The sequence below is a fragment of the Rhinichthys klamathensis genome, unplaced genomic scaffold, assembly GCF_029890125.1.
Source record: "Rhinichthys klamathensis goyatoka isolate OS25496 unplaced genomic scaffold, OSU_Roscu_1.1 h1tg000279l_1, whole genome shotgun sequence".
Lineage (NCBI taxonomy): Eukaryota > Metazoa > Chordata > Actinopteri > Cypriniformes > Leuciscidae > Rhinichthys > Rhinichthys klamathensis.
This window is the reverse complement of record NW_026606798.1, coordinates 636,691-658,442: the sequence shown is the minus strand read 5'-3', so window position 1 is coordinate 658,442 and position 21,752 is coordinate 636,691. Positions and strand designations below refer to the sequence as shown.

Here is a 21,752-nt window from a genome sequence, read left to right as displayed (position 1 = left end):
GATGACGTAAGCACGTTAGTGCGAGCCCTCCCGGAACCCATAGAGAATGCATTGCAGTGCCTGCAGTTAGAAAAAAAACATCTTTGAATGCAAGTCTATGGGAACACTCTGGGCGATTCTCAGCCATAGTGAAATCGCCCAAAAAGAGGCGGTACTCTACAGAACGTGACATGACGCTGATTGGACTATAGTGACGGCTAGCGTAACTCTGTGGTTGAATGAGATTGTGAATGTGATTGAAAAAGTCACTTTTACACTTTGGTGGTGCGTCGCCCAATCGCCCTAATGAAGAAACCGCCCCTGTTTAAGACATAAGGACAGGGGGAAACCTGATATTAACGGAAGTCCGTCGTAGCGACGGATAACTTTAATCCCTGTATATATTTTTTAGTGTATTACTGAATATAAAATTACATTATATATTAGTAAATATATTCTCACATTTTTAAATATATGAAAATGACTTGTTTCTATGCAAAAAGTGACTTGAATGACATGTTTCATTCAATATATTATCACCATATATTATTCTGTATGTTTTCAAATATACTGTTAAACCATTTCATATATTGATCATTCATATAGGGAATATTTTATTTTCATAAGGGGACCCCAGACAGTTAAATATTATTTTGTAACATGATTTTTTTTAAACGTGTAAAATCAATCACTTCATTTATGTTTTTTGTCTAAATATTTTTTTATTTGCCTTAATTTCATTATTAGACATACTAGCAACGTTAGGTCAAATTCACTGTAAAGATGTACAATTCTTAGTTTCATTCATGGTAACATGAAAAAGGAGCCATAATCTAGTAGTGGAAGATTGCTGCAATCTCCTGGACTAACACTTAATAACATGATTTTTTTTAACAAAAGCCACTAGATTTAACTCATAGCCTACAATCAGACATCATTTCAATTTATTTATTTATTGTTTTCCGATATATTAACGTTAAATGTGAGCTTATTCATCAAGTGTCATGCCAAAAATGAATGGAACTTTTTTTATGTAAGCACTAAGCAAACGTCAAGAATTTGTCCAATTTCAATCTTTTCACAACTCCCTGAAAACTATCAACAAAACGGACAACATCTGATATTCTTACTTTTGTCAGATAACGTTATATGAATGACTGGGAGAGAAAACAAGCTGTTCAAAGTCCATTTTGAAAATGAATAGCGATTCGGGCGGGCGGCGCGACCAGAAGTCTTTTTGCCGTCTGTGTCTGGCGTGATTTAACGTCTCCCCAGTTGTTCCATGAAAACCCGTAAGACACGGAAAGCTGTGAAGTGATAAATAGGGTTGTTTCTTCTTTGGGTTGACATAAACACCATAAAAAAAGGTAAGCAACAGGACTAAACCGCTTATAGTTTCCGCATTTGTCCTCCGACTGTAACTGCTAGCGCTTTCACCGGAAAAGAGTTTACCCTACTTCCGGTCTCGGGGGCCATCTTGTGAAATAGGCCTATTGGCACTAAGGGGCCTAAAGTGTGCCAAGAAAACATCCCCCACACCATTACACCACCACCACCAGCCTGCACAGTGGTAACAAGGCATGATGGATCCATGTTCTCATTCTGTTTACGCCAAATTCTGACTCTTCCATCTGAATGTCTCAACAGAAATCGAGACTCATCAGACCAGGCAACATTTTTCCAGTCTTCAACTGTCCAATTTTGGTGAGCTCTTGCAAATTGTAGCGTCTTTTTCCTATTTGTAGTGGAGATGAGTGGTACCCGGTGGGGTCTTCTGCTGTTGTAGCCCATCCGCCTCAAGGTTGTGCGTGTTGTGGCTTCACAAATGCTTTGCTGCATACCTCGGTTGTAACGAGTGGTTATTTCAGTCAAAGTTGCTCTTCTATCAGCTTGAGTCAGTCGGCCCATTCTCCTCTGACCTCTAGCATCAACAAGGCATTTTCGCCCACATACTGGATGTTTTTCCCTTTTCACACCATTCTTTGTAAACCCTAGAAATGGTTGTGCGTGAAAATCCCAGTAACTGAGCAGATTGTGAAACACTCAGACCGGCCCATCTGGCACCACCAACCATGCCACGCTCAAAATGGCTTAAATCACCTTTCTTTCCTATTCTGACATTCAGTTTGGAGTTCAGGAGAATGCATTGAAGCAACTGCCATTAATGAGAAATTGAACAGGTGTTCCTAATAATCCTTTAGGTGAGTGTATGTCAATAATACATCAATTAATTAACATATAACATTTCGGTATAAAATTTCATTCTCATTTCTCAAAATCTCAAATCTAAATTTTTATGCTTTAGGCTACATAAAAAAAATTCAAGAGATAGTTCACCCAAAAATTACAATTCTGTACAGTCTAATGTTGTTCCAAACCTGTATGAGTTTCTTTCTTCTGCTGAACACAATATATATATTGTTTCACAGGCGGGGTTAGTGTAATCACAACAAAAAGTACAGTTCTACGAAATCCCAAGGAAGAACAATTTACCACGTCAAAGTGAAGGAATGTCAAAAGTTTTTTTAATCCTGTAAAACCATAATCTGTGAATCTTCTGTAAAGAGTGTAAGATAACTCTCAGAATCTTTGACCTTGTCCAAAATGGACCTCAGTCCTCAGAGCCCTCTTGTGAATCTATACTCTTTGACACATGGTGTTAATAGTCTGCTGTGCAGTCTATGATTACAAAGCTGCTGCAAGTGAACACACTTTTGAAAGCCACAATAACAAACGGGACTTCGTGGACCCACGAGACCGAAGTCCACATTAGCTGGGACACATTTTTTTGATAATGGTGGGTTAAACCACAATTTCACTGTGGTAAATGTTGTTTGAAGTTATTGAGTTGCTCTTAAAGTCTCATGTGTTGCTGTGGACGTTCATAATAGACAATTGAGTGACAGTGCCTATTATCTTGTGATTACAATGAAACGTTTGATTCATCTGTATGGTGGAGTGTCCCAGTCGTAAGCCACTGGTGGTCTCCTGTTTTCCCACAGTCCGCCTGCATGCTGAATGGACTAGCCATGGAAAGTAGATTAAGGGGCACTGGGTGCACAGATGAAACGCTGATGAAACCTCTCAACACCATAATGGCTGGCCTGTTTCCCATGTAGAAAAACTCCAGCTCTGGCATGTAAATCCCTGTGTTGTTCATCAGATACGTGTTGAATTTCCCAACCATGTTTGAAGGGAAAGCTGGAGCTTTCCAGACCTTTCTGTCCACCTGCCACATCTTTGTGGAAATGAAATGGGGAAAAAACTATTTGCTGTAATGTTTTACCATGGTAATACTTACAAGTAAGCACTACAAGGGTATACTATTAAGCTAAAAAAAATTATTGATCCAGGTTCACATGCCTCCACATCATGTTTTTGCAAAACTCTTAAAACGTACATACAATTTACTGCAGTTTCCAGCTGAAATGAACACTAGTAGCAGTAAAACATCCAGAGCTTTTATTCCTTTTCACTCAAATTATGATTACAGGGGCAGATTATTGATAAATAAAGACTTATATCATACTGTTCCTTGCACAATACCATCTTATGGCCTTAAAACACTTTTACCATAGTGCATGATTTGTAGACGAATACATTTTGATGTTAACCAGCTCGATATGTACAGCTTTTCTCACATGGTAAACTTGCTTGATAGCTCACCTGGCACAGCACTGCACTTGCGATGTGAAGCTCTCGGGTACGAGTCAAGATAAGACTGACTGTAAAAGCAAGACAAAATGGCATGGTTGCTTCAGCATATGGGTTTTTATCTCACGCTTTCTTTTGCAAACATTATTGGTCAGGTGATGCAATTGAGCGTTAACCTTTTTAGCACCACTTACCGGACATTTAATTTCTGAACTGCCGAGGTATGTATGTTAGATTAACATTTATCTGTTTCAGATAACCCTGAACAAAATGTCACGAAACAAGCAAGAAGCAACATATCATTTTGCTGAAATTTCGAGATGGTCCTCACTGCAGAACATGAAATCCACGGGGAGGAGTCGGATTCAGATCCAACTCCTCCCACCTTACATACCTAAACCTACCCATCTCCGCCCCCTGATCCCTAAACCCACCCCTAATCCTACCCATTTCCGCCCCCTGATCCCTAATCCCACCCCTAATCCCTAAACCCACCCCTTATCCTACCCATCTCCGCCCCCTGATCCCTAAACCCACCCCTAATCCCTAAACCCACCCCTAATCCTACCCATCTCCGCCCCCTGATCCCTAAACCCACCCCTAATCCCTAAACCCACCCCTAATCCTACCCATCTCCGCCCCCTGATCCCTAAACCCACCCCTGATCCCTAAACCCAGCCCTAATCCCTAAACCCACCCCTAATCCCTAAACCCACCCCTAATCCTACCCATCTCCACCCCTTGGATCTTGATCCGACTCCTCCCCGTGGATCTCATGTACTGCATTGAGGTGCTACTGGAAATTTCACCACAGGCATGCTTTTCCAATGACACTGGTTTATTTATTTCTGCATTCTGGACTACCAGTCTGTTTATTAGACGGTTGTGCTAAGCAGCAGATTTTGTGCAAATTTTGTGTCAGGGTCCGGATCACCCTTCTGGAGATTATTTTGTGATAATGATCAGCTGACTGTGACATCATTCCTTACTTGTTTACTGTTTTTCATCCAGTTTTTCAATTTAATTTGCAATCTGACATTGCATACTTGCAGCACATACAGCATTGTCGATAATAATGGTAACAATCTTGTTTTATTGTGATTGATTCACTTATGTAGAAGTATAGACCCATAAAAATATAATTTTTGTAGACTTTTTGAAGTCTCTTAATGAACCTTTTTTTTTGATGACATCCCCAAAAGAGTTTGTTTCAGATATAGCAAACTTCCAAGTACATTTTTCAGTTATTTTATACTGAACCCGCACATGACATGTAGACAAAAATATAGCTATATCATGGCCACAAATTAGAAATTAATAGTTCGTTCTCTCGTTTTAGTAAATCTTTGTTATGTTGAACTATTTAGCTCGTTTTTATTGAACTAAAACAAGGGAACAAATTATCAGTACTGCAACTTTCAGACGCCCATCTTTATTTTTTAACTCAACAGTCACAGAATGGGAAGCACAGGATTGTGGGATATCAAAGACAGCGAAGGATACATCAATGCTGCCTTCAAAAATCATTCACATGAAGGAATCTCAGGAGACAGGAAGTGACACGATCATTGGATTTGGATGTGCCTTGTTGCCTTAGCTCAGTATCCTGGCAGTAGAAGAAGCATTTTACAGCTTTCAGACGCAGACATCTTTCCCCGTATGTCATGTGCGGGGCTCCGTAATACAGTCTTTAATGTTAGAAACATGCTCAGAACTCTGCCTGGAAAAAAATGGATGCCAACGTTTTTCTTTTCATTTCTTCATTTGTCTTACAACAAGTTCCCTTTGTTGACTGTAAGTCTGACAGAAACAAGTTATTATTTTTTTCATTTACTGAAGTGCCCAGAACTGTTGATTCACAAGGGCTGTCAAACAAGAAGAATGTTCTGGAAGCGTTTCATCAGAATAACAGTTGCTGAGCCAGCTGTTCTCAACCGCTGTGTGTGTGTGTGTGTGTGTGTGTGTGTGTGTGTGTGTGTGTGTGTGTGTGTGTGTGTGTGTGTGTGTGTGTGTGAAGGACTTAAGCAAACTGCCACTGTGTGCCTCACTGCACTGCCATGCCGTTTTAATGTCTGTCTGGTACATTTTTTATTAAAGACTACTCTTTGAAAAACTTAAACTGCTATGGATGTGATAATAGGCAGGGAAAGAATTTTCCTTCTCTCAGGAAAGGTGTGTCTGGAATGAATTGTGGAAAAAAGGGATTGGTTACACAGCAGATGGATCATATTTATTATAATGTTTATTTATGTGCTGTAATACAATGAAGATATTGAGTGAGACAGTTATTGATTTCATGTATATTCAGTTTTTTCTCTTCAGATTTCACAAGCGTCTCACCAGCGTCTCATACTCAATTCTTTTCAACGTTGATTTATAAAAAGACACATGATTATAGGGTTTCCCCAAAATCTACACAATTGAATGCGTGTTTTGTTGTGGTGTGATGACAGCAGTGTGTGTGTGTGTGTGTGTGTGTGTGTGTGTGTGTGTGTGTGTGTGTGTGTGTGTGTGTGTGTGTGTGTGTGTGTGTGTGTGTGTGTGTGTGTGTGTGTGTGTGTGTGTGTGTGTGTGTGTGTGTGTGTGTGTGTGTGTGTGTGTGTAAATAATTGATTTTCTGCAGCTGGCTGATGGCCGTGGAAACAGGAAGACACCCGCTGATGAAATAATCTGTCAGATCCTCTTCATCAGAAAGCACCAGTCTCATTTATGAAAGACTGATAATCATGTCATAATTACAAGGTCTTTCCTGTATTTTGTCTTTCTACCAATCTATGACTCGGTTCCAAAATCATCTATAGATGCAAATAGTGTAGTTGTAAAGTAGCTGCTACTTTAAATAGTGCTGCTACTCAACTAAGGGAGTTGTTGTCACACTACACTTTTCAATCCATTGTCTTTCATTCATACACATGCAAATTTGTGAGGAAACGCAAGCTCATGCGAATTTTGCAGTATGCGTTCCAAAGTTCAAGTTTGGTGAACTCTTCCTTGGAAATTCATATCATGTGACCGGTGTGATTTCTCAGTTGAATTAAAAGAATGCGAACTTAAAATCTGCAGGACTTTAAATCTATCTTTTTTACAGTATTTACAAAATTTCCCACACTAGCGCGCTAACTTTTTTCGGATGCGGGTAGAGAGTTTCACTTTAATCTGTCCTCTCCACGTATGGTTTTGTGCGGCAGTATTAGCTACACACAGGCTAACGTCTGAAATGTAGGCTACTCTCTTGAGTATGTACTTACATTACGATCGCTAAAAAGTACGTTCTACATAGTCTGAATGTTATCCAGACGTGTATTCGTTGCTGAAATTCTTGTCCGAAATTTTCGCACGTTAAAAAACAAATGCGACCGTCGACGTTTAGAAACTTTTGTCCATAATAAAAAAATTTGGATCGGGTTCGATTCTCTGCATTTTTCGCATTTTGAGAGGTGTTTTGACAATTCAGAGCCACCGAATGACGGATACGAAAAAACGCATACAAACATTTCGGACTCAGTGTGCGAGGACCTTAGGGTCGTTACATAGTCAACGCGAGCAACGCGAGCGACGCGAGCTACACGCTCCTTTTCATAGTACACAAGCAGACGCAAGCGTCACCGGCGATGCGTGAAATGCAATACACCGATCGCGCAACAGGGGGTAGTAGAGTCTAGAGTCGGGTCACGGGATATTCAGATCAAAATGTCAACTGAAGAGGAGTGCATATTGCTGATTTCACATCGGCGGCAATACAACAAGCTCACATAACTTTTCCTCTAAGCCCGCCATTGTATTCAAATCTTCTTCTTCTTCTGTAAACATAATAATATACCTTTTTATGTACATTACTTGCAATGTCGCCCCCACCTACAACGCATAGTATTGCGTGCATCGGCGCGTCGCGTATCAAAAACTAGGATGACACATTTGGCTACGCATCGACGCATAATGGCGGCCGAAGCGTAGCGATGTGTAGCCTTGCGCACGCGTATGCGTACCGATGCGTTGACTATGTAAGGGCCCTTAGGGCCGTTACATAGTCAACGCGAGCAAGCAACGGAGCGTCGCGAGCTACGCGCTCCTTTTCATAGTACACAAGCGTCACCGGCGATGCGTGAAATGCAATACACCGATCGCGCAGCAGGGGGTAGTAGAGTCTAGAGTCGGGTCACGTAATATTCAGATCAAAATGGCAACTGAAGAGGAGTGCATATTGCTGATTTTACATCGGCGGCAACAAAGGATGTATACGAACAAGCTCGCATAACTTTTCCCCTTCGCCCGCCATTGTATTCAAATCTTCTTCTTCTGTAAACATAATAATATACCTTTTTATGTACATTACTTGCAATGTCGCCCCCACCGACAACGCATAGTATTGCGTGCATCGGCGCGTCGCGTATCAAAAACTAGGATGACACATTTGGCTACGCATCGACGCATAATGGCGGCCGAAGCGTAGCGATGTGTAGCCTTGCGCACGCGTATGCGTACCGATGCGTTGACTATGTAAGGGCCCTTACGCTGCGTCACTTCACCTCCATTCATAAATCCTCTCCTGTGGCCTCATGGGATAGTAAAGTGTCCACCGGAAGCACACTCGAAGTAGTAGGTCATCCGGGTACTTTTTTGCTTCTCTTTTGTGAGTATACAGTGAAATCGGACATTCTTATTTGGTCACACACTGTTTTTCGCCTACTGTATAGTAGGGAAGTGCGATTTCGGATGCAGCCTCTGCGTCGTCAACTTTTTTGTTATTTTATGGTGAGTGACAACCAGCGTCATGTGCAATACCGCCCCCTACTGTATTGGAGTATCAAGTAGATAGTTGCTTGTCGCTGGTTTGTTTATGATATTAGAATATGTGATGTATCAGCAATTTATTTTTTAATATCACAGTTTTTGTCAGTACCAGTATATTGCAACACTCTTAATTCCAGTAGACATATACTGTATTAGCATGGTGCTACATTATTGATGCAATATTCTAGCAAGTGCAAAAAATGCATAGCATAAATAGTCTGTTTTAATAATATAGAGTATGTTTATCTGTATTGTCAATATTATATATATATTCTTTCTTTCTTTCTTTGCACAGATTGTTGATTGGTGCTCCCACAGCCAGGGCTTTATCCAATCAGGGAGCAAACATCACGGGTGGGCTGTACAGCTGTGACATCACCACCCATCCTGATGACTGTACTCGAGTGGACTTTGACAATGATGGTAAGCAGCAAAATCATCTTATAGCTTCAAAAAATCTGTGTACCCGAGATTTAACAATATGACATGAGAACTCAGGCGCAGTTGATGTCTGTAACTGACTTTTGTCGTGATTATAATTTGTTGTTTTATTGGTTTAAATGCTCATCTAGTCAGCAGTGCCAGGATTTTCTGATAGATCTTGAAATTGTAATCGTGACTTGGTTTCTGTTCACGGTGACCATCACAGTTGATGTTCTTGTGGAGAATAAGGAGAACCAGTGGATGGGTGTAACGGTTCAGAGCCAAGGACCTGGAGGCAAGATTGTGGTGCGTCAAGAACAGAGTTGAATGCTAATGGGCCATTAATTGACTTCCAGTTACATTGTCATCATTTTGACATTTTAGATTTATTATTTGTGTCACGCAATGTCACAATGACACGTACTTTATCTTTCTTTCTGTGTCAGACATGTGCCCATCGCTACCAGCGTCTGTTGTTCCCGAACACACCCCAGGAGGCGCGCGACATCACTGGACGCTGCTACATGCTCAGTCAAGACCTGAGCATCGACAGCCAATCCGACGAGGATGGGGGGAACTGGAAATTCTGTGATGGGCGCACTCGGGGTCATGAACGATTCGGGGCCTGTCAGCAAGGCTTGGCTGCCACCTTCACTAAAGACTACCATTATGTCATCTTTGGAGCACCAGGGGCGTACAACTGGAAAGGTAGGAATGACATTTGATGCAATACATAAAAGGGTGTTTTTGTGCGTTTTAGGAGCAATGTTGAAACACACACACACAGACGCACAGACTTTGTAGGCATAAAGTCTGGCCAACTCTGAAACTGAAAAATAATGTGCATTCTGTCCATCAAAACGTTAAAAGGTACAGGTTATCTAATAGAAATACTCACAGAACAAAGCAGAATACACATCAGCCGTCACTGAAGAGTCTGTGTGTGGTCTGGGTGTGTCGAATGAGGCTGAGAGCAGGTCAGAAGTGACTCACAGGTCATTGTTTTGACCTTTGGCAGGGTCTTACCTCATGACCAACTCATATTGATACCATTTATTTATTATGATCGAGTGATCATTAAAAATAGTCAGTGTCTTACATTTTATATGCATTTATATGCATTATGTTCTGAATGCATGGGGACCCCCACTGGTGAGGAGGAGCACTGCAACACTTAATTCACACAATTTTATTCCCTTGTGAAAAAAGTAGTACAGTGTAACATACTTTTTAAAAAAGAGTTCTTATTACAGAAATAATACACTTTTAAAGAATATACTTTAGTGCAAGTTGAATGTAATGTTTTTGGACACTTAATAGCATGCTAATTGCTATTAAATGAAAATGTGTTTTAAAATTGGCTGAAATTTTGAGGGCTTTTGATACTCACAGTATATATTATAAGGTTAACTGAAATATACTTTTAATGTAATTTCTATAGAAATGTATATGCTATGTATTTAAAAAATATATGTAATTGCACATTTGTAATGATGAAGTTAAAAATTCGTACATTAAAAAAAATATGTATATAAAAATAGCAAAAAACACCATACAGTTACAATCAAGGATTTAACATGTTTTGTAGTATTAGTCAACACATTGAAATTAGTGTACTTCTTTAAAAAATTACGTTTCAAAAAGTACTTTGAAATAAAACTTTTAATTTGACATTATTACAAAGTGTCAAGTCAAGTCATCTTCATTTATATAGCGCTTTTAACAATGGAGATTGTTTCAAAGCAGCTTTACAGAGATAAACATACAATTTACGGTAACAGAGATTGTTTTGGCTTTATAGCGATTTTTGAATAATGTTATTTCCAGCTAAAGTTGGTTTTGATTGATTCACTTCCAGCAAAATTATCATTTGTTATTACATTAGCGGCCACTAAGACGACGGCGTTTTCTCTAAACAGACTTTAAACGCGAACCTGTGACCGGATGGCGTTCACATGCGCATTAAAAATTGATTCTATAGCTATATTCGTTTGAATATGTGTGCGCAGGTTTGTAATTTCCCAACAAACCATGCCTAAACAAACTACTTGTCTTGCCTATAAATTTGATACAGAATTTTATTTTATCACTTCGAGGTACGCAAACCGGATTTTCAACAACGCTTTATCTGTAGAGTGGGAAAGGGATGCAACTGCACTGTTTAAAAGTGTACTTAAGTGTCATAAAAAAAAAAAGTGTGATAAGAAACAGTCATGAAACTATTCTCTTTTTCAGTACACTTAAGTGGCCTTTTATTTCATACATATTATAATATCCACATTACAGTTTTTAAAAATATATACTTTCAATATTTGAATTACAAGTGCACATTCAATACAATTAACCACTTTTTTTTTCCGCAGGGATTTGCACAATTAAATACACGTTTCTTACAACCAGAACTCAAATCATCTGTTTTCCTGTGTCCCAATAATCTTGTTGTTTAGCACTCACCCCATCACATCTGTTCTCCAGGTATAGTGCGCGTCGAGCAGAAGAACAACACTCTGCTGGAAATGGGCTTGTTTGATGATGGGCCTTATGAGGTCGGGGATGAAAACCGCCTTGATCCAAATCTAGTGCCAGTACCAGCCAACAGTTACTTAGGTGAGTGTGTGTGTGTGTGTGTGTGTGTGTGTGTGTGTGTGTGTGTGTGTGTGTGTGTGTGTGTGTGTTTTGATGTTAATGTTTTTTGTGACACTGAATCTTGCATATGTACAGGATTCTCTCTGGATTCTGGCCACAGTATCACAGAAAAAGGGAGACTCATCATCGTGTCCGGAGCGCCGAGAGCCAATCACAGCGGTGCAGTGGTGTTTCTGCGCAAGCAAGACGAAGCCTCCACCAGGCTCATGTCTGAACACATTCTGGAAGGACCAGGACTCGCGTCCTCCTTTGGATATGATGTTGCTGTGGTGGACCTAAACGGAGATGGGTGAGTGATACAAGATCTGTAGAAAATAAATGTTGTTTATTATGAAAAGGAGTGGGTAGATTGTGAGTGCCCTTGTGAAAAAGAAGTCTGCTCAATCTCAATAATTGGGTTGCACTTTATTTTACAGTATGTGTACTTAGTGTTCTTAGCTAAGAAAGAATTGAGTAATATAATGTAATTACATGGGTTTAGTTAAGGTTCAGGTGTAGGTTCAGGGTTAGTACCTAGTTATTACCCGGTAGTGTCATTAATACAATAAGTACATATGAGAAACGGGACTGTAAAATAAAATCCTACCAATAATTGTATTGAATGTGCACTTGTAGTGTACTTCAAATCTTAATTTTTTTTTAAAAATGTATTGTTGCAGATGATATAATATTAATCAAATAAAAGGCCACTTAAGTGTACTTAAAGAGAGTGCACTTTCTTGACTAACAACACACTTGTTAAGTGCACCTTATCATGTCAAATTAAAAGTTTTACATTAAAATACATTTTAAATAATTTATTTTAACAATCTTTTGTCATGCTTTAAAGAAGTACTACACTGATTTTGATGTGTTGACTAACATACTAAAGCACATGTGAAGTACGTGGTTATTTAATTAGTGTGTGTTTTAAATAAAATTTAAAGTTAATATATTTTAAATGTGCTAAATTGTATATTCATGATTATAAATGTTAAATCTAAAATATAATTAAATACTTGACCTACTTAAACTAAACATAACAACTTAACGTAACTTAATAACTTAACCCTAACTTAATCTTAGTTTACCATAAATGCTTCTCAGTACATTTGGCAGTGCACTTTAATCTTTTTTTTAAGACAGAAGTAATAATGAAATTACTAAAAGATGTACTTAAATCCTACTTAAGTGGCTCAAAAGAACTCTGAAGGTCAGCTAATTGAATTTAATATACATTTAAACTATAATACATTTTCATTTATTTGTACACAACATGTACTTAAGCGTCTAAAACATTGCATTCAGTTTGCGCTTAAGTATATTCTCGTTGTTTGGATTTAAATAGGCAAGTGCTTAATGGTCTATGATTGGATCATTATTGCAGTGATTATTATATTTCTAGCATGTTATATGTTTGGCAACAATTCTTCTAACCAATTATTGGAGTGTGTAGCTTTTCATTTCTTAAACAATCATGTAGGAAGAACATCATGAACATATTCCAGGATGACCATGTCAGGATCCATCAGGCTCAAACTGTGAAGGAATGGTTGTGATGAGCATGAAGAATCATTTTCACACATGAATCGTCTCCTCTGAGTCCAGACCTTAAATTCATTGAGAGTCTTTGGGATGTGCTGGAGGAGACTTTACAGAGTGCTGGACTCTTGCATTGTCAATACAAGATCTTGACCAAAAATTGATGCACCTCTTGATGGAAATAACATCACAATATTTATTTCCATCAAGACAAGCATCAATTTTTGGTCAAGATCTTGTATAGACAAAGACTTTCAATGAATTTAAGGTCTGGACTCCAATTCATGTGTGAAAATGATTCTTCATGCTCCTCCCAACCATTCTTTCACAATTCGCAAATGTTTGTCATGCGCACACAAAAGTCTGTGTATTTTAATTTTAATTTTTGAAAAGGTCCATTTATTATTACTTATCACAAAGTCTGCGTTCTCGAGCCACCAAACACTGTTGTCCTGCAAATGAGTGGCCAGAACACATTCAAAGTTTTCTGTTTTCAGTTAAAATGGTCTTGTGTAAGCGGCGCCTAAGTTAATAACTAATGATCTTTGCAATGGAAGTGAATCATTTAAAAAACTAACTTTAGTTGGACAGTAACTTTATTCTAGAGCTGCTGTAAAGCCAAAACAATCTGTGTTACTTAAATTTTCCGATTATCACTGTAAAGCTGTTTTGAAACAGTCCATATTGTTAAAAGCGCTATATAAATGAAGGTGACTTGACTTGACATTTAGGGGCTCTGTACTTTTTCACAAGGGTGGGCAGCTAAATCATGTGTATTGTCCCTCCAGTTGGCAGGACGTTGTGGTTGGTGCACCCCAGTTCTACCAGAGAGACGAGGAAGTGGGTGGAGCTGTGTACGTTTACATCAATAAAGCTGGAAGGTGGAAGGACGTCACTCCTACTCGCCTGAATGGAACCAAAGACTCAATGTTTGGACTGGCTGTGGAGAACATTGGAGACATTAATCTGGATTCTTTTGAAGGTTGAATGCAAGGGTTGATTTTTTAGTTTAGGACGGAGAATATTTGAATTCTTTCGGTTTGTTCAGGTTCAAGGTTGTTTAATATTGCTTGCTTGCTTCTCAGATATTGCTGTAGGAGCTCCATATGCAGACTCAGGGTTCGGTAGCGTGTACATCTACCACGGATCCGCTGACGGCATTAATACCAAACCAGCTCAGGTTAGACACTCTCCAATTTCTGTCTCTCTCCGTTTTCTCTTCTGTCTGCCATTTTAATGGAACACATCAGAGAGAAATTACTTGGATCAATTAATGGTGGAACTGAAAGGAATAAATAGCACTATGAGCATTTCCCAGTGTTATTCAGTTTAAAAGGTTTTCCATTTTCAGGATAAAACATTGGTGAAAAAAAATAGATACTTACATATTTTAACATCTGAATGTACTTTGGTTTTGACATTCATCTGATGTAACTTTGTACTAAATCTGTCTTTTTCATACCAAAAAAATATGGTTTTAGTCTATACATGGTGTGTTCTTTGCTGTTTAACAAATTAATAAAGCCTTTATGAACAAACACTAAGACATTCAACGTTATCTTGCAGATACTGGAGGGCAAACAGCACAATATTAAGATGTTTGGCTATTCTCTGGCCGGAAATATGGACCTGGATCAGAACTCGTACCCTGATCTCGCCGTTGGGTCGCTCTCTGACACAGTTTTTATTTACAGGTGCTGATAGGTCACTTCTAATATCAAAGTTGTTACCTGAAGATTTTTAAGATGCTATAACAACATCCGTCTTGTGTTCAGGTCCAAAACGGTTATTAGCATCAAGCAAGACATCAAGGTGACACCGAAGGAAATTGACTTGATGAAGAAAACGTGTGGCAACAGTATTTGGTGAGATACTGACAAAACAAGAACTGAGAAAGCATCGCTCATAGACGTGCTAGACATTTTGAAGTCTGTCCTGTGTGAAGATAATTATGTGTTTTTCTTCGCAGCTTGACTGTGGAAGCTTGTTTCACATATAGAGCAAACCCTCACACCTACAACCCTAAAATCAGTAAGTCTGTTTACGCGCTTATAATGAGAAACTTTCATTATCTATTACAGTTTTTTATTGTTTAGTCTAAAGGGCCGTTCACACCAAGGACGATAACTATAACTATAAAGTTGGAATCAGTCTACAACTATGTTTTTTTATTTTTTTCAGCTGATGAACCATAAAAACATTGACAGTCAATCAGAAATTAAAGGGACTTAAAAGAGCTCTAGCATTTAAAGCGGTAGAGCGCTCTTATACTGTAATAGACAGAACTTTATCGTCCATTGGTGTGGACACTGATGTAGTTATAATTTTCTTTATAGTTTTTTTTCGTAGAGTGAACGGGCCTCAAAGTCCCCCTGTAGTCAATCATTTTATCCCTTAAAAATCATCTTTGATCACCAAAATGACATATTGAAATGTTTTTTCCTTGAAAAAAATGTCTTTGTGCCTTAAAATAGCTTGAATGTAACTCTACACCCTTGCCTCATTAAGTATACGCGGTTCTATGAATATGCAATTGAGCCCCGCCTCCGCTCACTCACTCACCTCAGAGATCCACTCGTTGACGATCACACGTTGATCTGATTGGTTACAAGGTAGTTTGTGACGTCAGAAACACCAGCGATTTCAAACCGTGTTTTTGAGACTGTCTTTGGTTCGCTGCAGTTTTAAGGAGAAAGTACTTAGCAATGCTGTCGACTTATGAATTTACACATGGTTTGTCTGAAAGCATATTAAAAACACCACATAGACATTTATACAACATTAAAAGCTGGATTTTCACCACAGGGGGGCTTTAAGATTTAATCCAAATGTATTCTGTGTTAATAATGCTGTTACAGACGGCAAAGATATGCTCACTGGAGTAAATAAGTGCATTTCTTTGTTCTGATGTCTAAAGGTTCACACATCCTAAATCAGTTTTTGTTTGTTTTCCAGCCATTTCCTGTACATTGGAGGCAGAGTGGTACCGCAGGAAGCTGGGTCTCCCATCTAGAGTTGTGTTTCTGGAGAAGAACGAGATGGATCAGGACTTCCAGTCGACCGGCACTCTGGAGCTGCGAGGACAAAACAAAAAAGCTTGTTACAAGAGCAAACTCAGATTACAAGTAAATAAAGCCTTGACGTCGTAGTGATAGACATTTTCTTCCATATTGTGACGTACATCCGAGTGTAACAAAAAATGTGGGTATAGGGCGCTTGGTTCATCGGTTGTTGATCGGATGTTGAGAATTTGCAAAAGTGGAGGCAGATGAACGAGAGCTTGCAGGGGCGAGGTTAAAGAGGCCATATTATGCCCTTTTTCTAAGAAGCTGTTTACACGACACCGTTTTCAACTAAAAACGTAAAACTTTTAATGTGTTTTGGCCGTTCGTTTACACGACAACAGCGTTTTGGGCTCCTGAAAACGCAAACTTTTGAAAACGGGTTTCAAAGTTCAAGTTTTTGAAAACGGTCTAAACAACAAAAGCGCAAATCACTGAAGACGATGATGTCATGCACATGCGTATTACGTGTTCAGTCTATAGTGTTTCATCGGTATCTAATGGCCTGGCAGCAGAATACAGCGTTTTTAGTCGTTTTCACGGTGAATGGGGATCGTTTTGACAATGGTGTCATCTCTACGCGGAAAACTCAAAGGAAAAACTTCTCCGTTTTAAGCACACTGTATGATTTTGGCCACGATTTAGCTGTCTGAGACTAATTGATTGAAGCCTAAAAGATTCTTCAAATCCTAGGCTAAAATCTGATCGCTAGTTTGACATGTTCACCGACAGCCGGTTAGTAACTATTACTATCAAATTTGACCTTGATTTGATGCACAGTTTAACTCAACGGCTTAGCTCAACCTCTTTGTTTGAGTATGCCAATTATTTAAATTGGAAATATTGTGATGTGTTTGTTCTCGGAAGAAAACTCATGACAACAATCAAGACGTTTCAGGGAGTTGAACTGATATAGAGAATAACTCCCTTTGGAGTGGCTTCGTGCGTTTTAACTTTGCAGAAATTTTTATGCTCACTAAAGAAAGAACATGAACATGTAAAAAAAAAGCATAATAGGTCCTCTTTAAGCAGACGAAATGATTGGAGAAATTCTGCATACGTCACCTGAGAGAAGTCTGACCTTTTGATTGAACATTACAAGGTCAAAACACTTTGAAAAATGAAACATATGCATGGATTTATCGTTCACAATATGTGCACATGCACTTAGAAAATAGATATTTGAATTTTCATGCCAACTTTAAAGTAACACAAAATGAGAAATTATAACGGTTGTGTAATGGTAATGGTAACGGTTGTGTAATTTTGTAATGGTTGTGCTTTTCTGTGCAACTACAATGAACGTGGGACTGGATCTTTCAAGCATCAAAAGTTACACCATAAAAGTATTGTAAAAAGATTTTCATTTCTGGATGCACTATACCTATAATTCTCATTTTGGATTTAGGGACTTCTATTATGACATTCAGCCTCTGTCTAAGCTCTCGTTAATGTCGATACATGTTGACTGAGTGGGATCTGCTGTGCTCTGGTTTTCAGGAAGGCATCAGGGATAAGCTCAGAGCGATTCCTATCGAGGTGTCTGTGGCCATTCAGAGTGCTAAGAGAGGCAAACGGCAGAGCTCGCTGCCACAACTAGTGCCAATACTGGACTCCACTGTGCCCAACAAGACCATCACTGAGGTATACCCGCAGTTTACTGCACAGAAATCTAATGAAGATCACTTGCGTGAAGAGTAATGCGAGTGGCGCAACCAATCACAGAACAAGTACAACATGTTTCTGGATCAACCTCTTTGTTGTTCCTGGAACAACATTCCAATCATCCAATCAGATTTGAGGGACAAGTTTACAGTTTATGTCAAGTTTAGGCTTACAACCAGGGTTATGTGCTTCTACATCAGTGTTATTCACCTGCCATCATTACCCTCATTAGTTATGGGTAGGGTTAGGACAAATCTTTTGGACAATAATGTTGTTCCAGGATCAACAAAATATGTCAATCCAGGAACATGTCTGTCTTGGCAAAATCACGGTGATCTCCTTGGTCAACCTCTTTGGTTATCCTGGAACAACAATCCAATCAACCAATCAGATTTGAGGGACAAGTTTAAAGTTTATGTCAAGTTTAGGCTTACAACCACAGTTAGGTGCTTCTCCATCAGTGTTATTCACCTGCCATCATTTCCCTTTGATTTTTGGGATACGTTATGGGTAGGGTTAGGTTAGTGTAGGGATAGGGTTAGGACTAAAGTTTCGGACAGGAATGTTGTTCTAGGCTCAACAAAATGTTTGCCTAACTCGGCAAAATCAGGACATGCTGACCGAACCGAGTTCTAGTCCACCTTTTTCCAAACTCCTTCCTATTTTCCAATCATAAATCAATTCAGAGAGGTGTTTATTTGAAATAAAAATAAAGAAAATGTTCAAAAAGTGGAAGGGAATGTGTTTATAGGGTTTGGCACAGGGACAAATAATGTCCCAATAAAGAAGCATCCATTTTTTGAGACACTGAATATGTTATTATTGCATACTGATTTATAATGGACTACAATACAATATATCTGCCTCTATTTGCATAAATAGCTGTTAGTATAAATAGCATAATTCACTATTAGTATAAATAGCATCTAACTACTATTTACACTTAGTGCAAATAAAATACTGCTATTTTCACTTAGTGTAAATCGGATCTATCATTAATTTTGCACTTAGTGGCAGATATTATTTGCACCTCAGTGCCATTTTAAAAATTACTAGTGTATATCTTATAAAATAGTACTTTTTATTACTGATGTAATATAATGTAATATAGTAAATGCAATATTATATAATTAAAGGGTTAGTTCACCCAAAAATGAAAATTATGTCATTAATGACTCGCCCTCATGTCGTCCCAAGCCCGTAAGACCTCCGTTCATCTTCGGAACACAGTTTAAGATATTTTAGATTTAGTCCGAGAGCTTTCTGTCCCTCCATTGAAAATGTATGTACGGTATACTGTCCTTGTCCAGAGAGGAAATAAAGACATCATCAAAGTAGTCCATGTGACATCAGTGGGTTAGTTACAATGTTTTGAAGCATCGAAAATACATTTTGGTCCAAAAATAACAAAAACTAGGACTTTATTCAGCATTGTATTGTCTTCCTAACACTCTAACTAACCCACTGATGTCACATTGACTACTTTGATGATGTCTTTGTTTCCTTTCTGGACAAGGACAGTTTTGGACAAGGACACTTTAATGTCAACAATAAGTTTTGCATAGACAAAAATTGTAAAAGGCTGATAAATGAAGTGATATAATAAACCTAGACTTGTTTCCTGGCCTATAGGTGAACTTCCTGAAGGAGGGTTGTGGCAAGGACAACATCTGTCAGAGTAACCTACATCTGCACTACAGGTTCTGCTACAGGGAGTCCAAACAAGATGTGTTCCCTCCTCTACCTCTGTGTGTACCAGCAATACATGCAACATACACCCAACACACACTAGCTCTCTTTACACCTATATAGAAATATGAGCCGGTCACAAGTGGAAATTGAGAAATCTTAATAATGTATCAAATAACAATACATATAATTCGATTTTGTTTAATACATTAAATGACTACTGACTCTGTGAAATTAAAAGTCTGCTACAAGGCATGATTGATTGCTTGTCATTTAAGGAACATATATCAGTATAAAAGGTTTCTTTGTTGGTGTGCGGTGTGTTAAATGCTCAAATCCGTCCCTCAGGGAGAATGGTGTGCCAGTGATTTCTCTGAGTGATCAGAAGGACATTGCCCTGGAGGTCACAGTGACGAACAGAAATGGAGATGATGCTCATGAAGCCAAATTGGTGGGGCAGTTTGATGAATCTCTGTCATACTCTGGATTCAGATCTCTGAGAACTACTGTAAGTGTATCACACGTCTATATCTGAGTCATGTGACCTGAACCTTTCCGTTGTGGCACTCTTCTGAATTTCATTTCATCACTTGTGTTTGAATTCATTATTTCACCATTGAAACAAAAATATTGTTGCTATATTTCTATGAACTCCAACTGAAGAAACAGTTGGTTCTTTCAGGGATTCAGTAGACTAAATCAATTATACATTTCAATAATGATGCCACTTCAATCAATTAACACCGATCCATACTTTACAGTGAAGTCCTCACAATAGGAGACTGCAGATGCCTTAAACACAGGCCACATTTACATTACATGGCTCATGTGACCCAGGTCCAAGTTTTTCCTCCCATGCGGCACAGATCGGATGTAACCAGGGCCTAAAATAAACTCACCAAACACCAAATTAGAAAAAATACGGTATTGGCGAGTATATGAAACGGTGTCAATCATCAGTTATGAATTCTAAGAATGCAATGCTAGGAATGTGAACAAACGTGAACACTCGCGACACTCGTGCTGCATCTTCAGGAAAGTTTAAGCCTTGCCATTTCAAATATTCAAGCGCATGAAGACGCAAAGGGAACTCAATTCATAGTAGTTGAAACTCTCTTACACGTCTTCTTGCGCTTGAACAGGGATATACAAACAAAAATATGTTAAAATGCCCATCTTGGCAAGTATCCTCGTAAACATAGTCAGTTATGTACCCTCTGGTGCTCTTCGCGTGTTAGTCAAAAATGACAGATTTTTTTTTATTATTATTATTTCAATGAAATGAATGTAATATATTTTAGTTCGATAATGTTTTTTATTGAATATTTTGTAATTTTAGGGAATTCTATGGTACTAAATTATATTTTCGCTGTATTTATAATCCATGTATTTACTTTTTGAGCACAGACCTGAAAATTAAACTTAAACTTAATCTTGAATGCTTTAGAGCACAGACTTCAGTTTGATCGTTTTTAAGATAGGATAAGAATCCTAAATCAACTTAAGATTTGCTTCTGTAATACAAATTTGCGAAAAATCCTAAATTAAGGCGAGACACTACAGGTGAATAGGGTAATTTTTTTAACTAGCAGATATCACCATGAAACTTTCCCAGTTGATTACCTACATTAAGATGAGAAAAAAATGTATTACAAGTTTTCTGTAATTTAATGTTTAAATATGCAAATTAGGCATTGTCTAATTAAATATGCACAAATTTGCATATATTTCAAAAAATGAAATCTGAGTATTGGATAAAGCCAGGTTCAAAATTATTTTTTCATTGTGTTCACATATTAGATGGGAAAAAAATTACAGAGGGATTTATGGATATCTACTTTTGTTATCCTGTAAATCAGAATATACTGTCAATAGCCTTAAAAAAATGATTTTTGCCATGTTTTTTGGAATAAAATGTTATATAAATCGGGCTAGGAATAATATATTTACAAATTCCTCTGTAAATGTCTTCATAATATAACTAGGTACAAGACTGGAAAGTTTGGTGTATATAGGTGCTACCGAAGTGGAGATTTCGGACTTTGAGTACGAGAGAAAGGTCATTTTGAGAAAAGGGCTTTAAAGATTTAGCATCAGCCAATGAGATTGCGCATTTGCGCCCTTTTACTTTCACGATTGGTTGCTGATAAAAAGGAAATGACCATATTTGGATCCGACAACATTGTACAGGAGAGAGAGAGCTTTCTAACAGTGTGTGTGATGACAGGGTGCAGATCGCGATAGCGGAGCAACGGATGATTTACAACGCCAACTTTTGATGAATTTATGAGAAATCTACAGACGCAAACAGACAAAGTGTAG

The 21,752-nt window shown here is 38.4% G+C and overlaps 1 protein-coding gene across 4 annotated transcripts in view; it reads left to right on the top strand.

Annotated features, from left to right (window-relative positions):
• itga6a (integrin, alpha 6a) overlaps positions 1–21,752 on the top strand; it is a 48,061-nt gene that overhangs the window by 13,352 nt on the left and 12,957 nt on the right. For 2 of the 4 annotated variants that reach the window (XM_056268984.1, XM_056268985.1), the window contains exons 2-15: positions 8,720–8,847; positions 9,074–9,153; positions 9,294–9,555; positions 11,323–11,454; positions 11,569–11,782; positions 13,803–13,996; positions 14,100–14,194; positions 14,581–14,708; positions 14,790–14,879; positions 14,984–15,045; positions 15,970–16,139; positions 17,577–17,720; positions 19,374–19,489; positions 19,779–19,938. In XM_056268984.1, coding sequence (XP_056124959.1) covers positions 8,720–8,847; positions 9,074–9,153; positions 9,294–9,555; positions 11,323–11,454; positions 11,569–11,782; positions 13,803–13,996; positions 14,100–14,194; positions 14,581–14,708; positions 14,790–14,879; positions 14,984–15,045; positions 15,970–16,139; positions 17,577–17,720; positions 19,374–19,489; positions 19,779–19,938 — 1,975 coding nt within the window. Of the gene's footprint in view, positions 1–8,719; positions 8,848–9,073; positions 9,154–9,293; positions 9,556–11,322; positions 11,783–13,802; positions 13,997–14,099; positions 14,195–14,580; positions 14,709–14,789; positions 14,880–14,983; positions 15,046–15,969; positions 16,140–17,576; positions 17,721–19,373; positions 19,490–19,778; positions 19,939–21,752 lie in introns of all 4 variants that reach the window. The other 2 variants (XM_056268982.1, XM_056268983.1) reach the window with 1 other exon arrangement.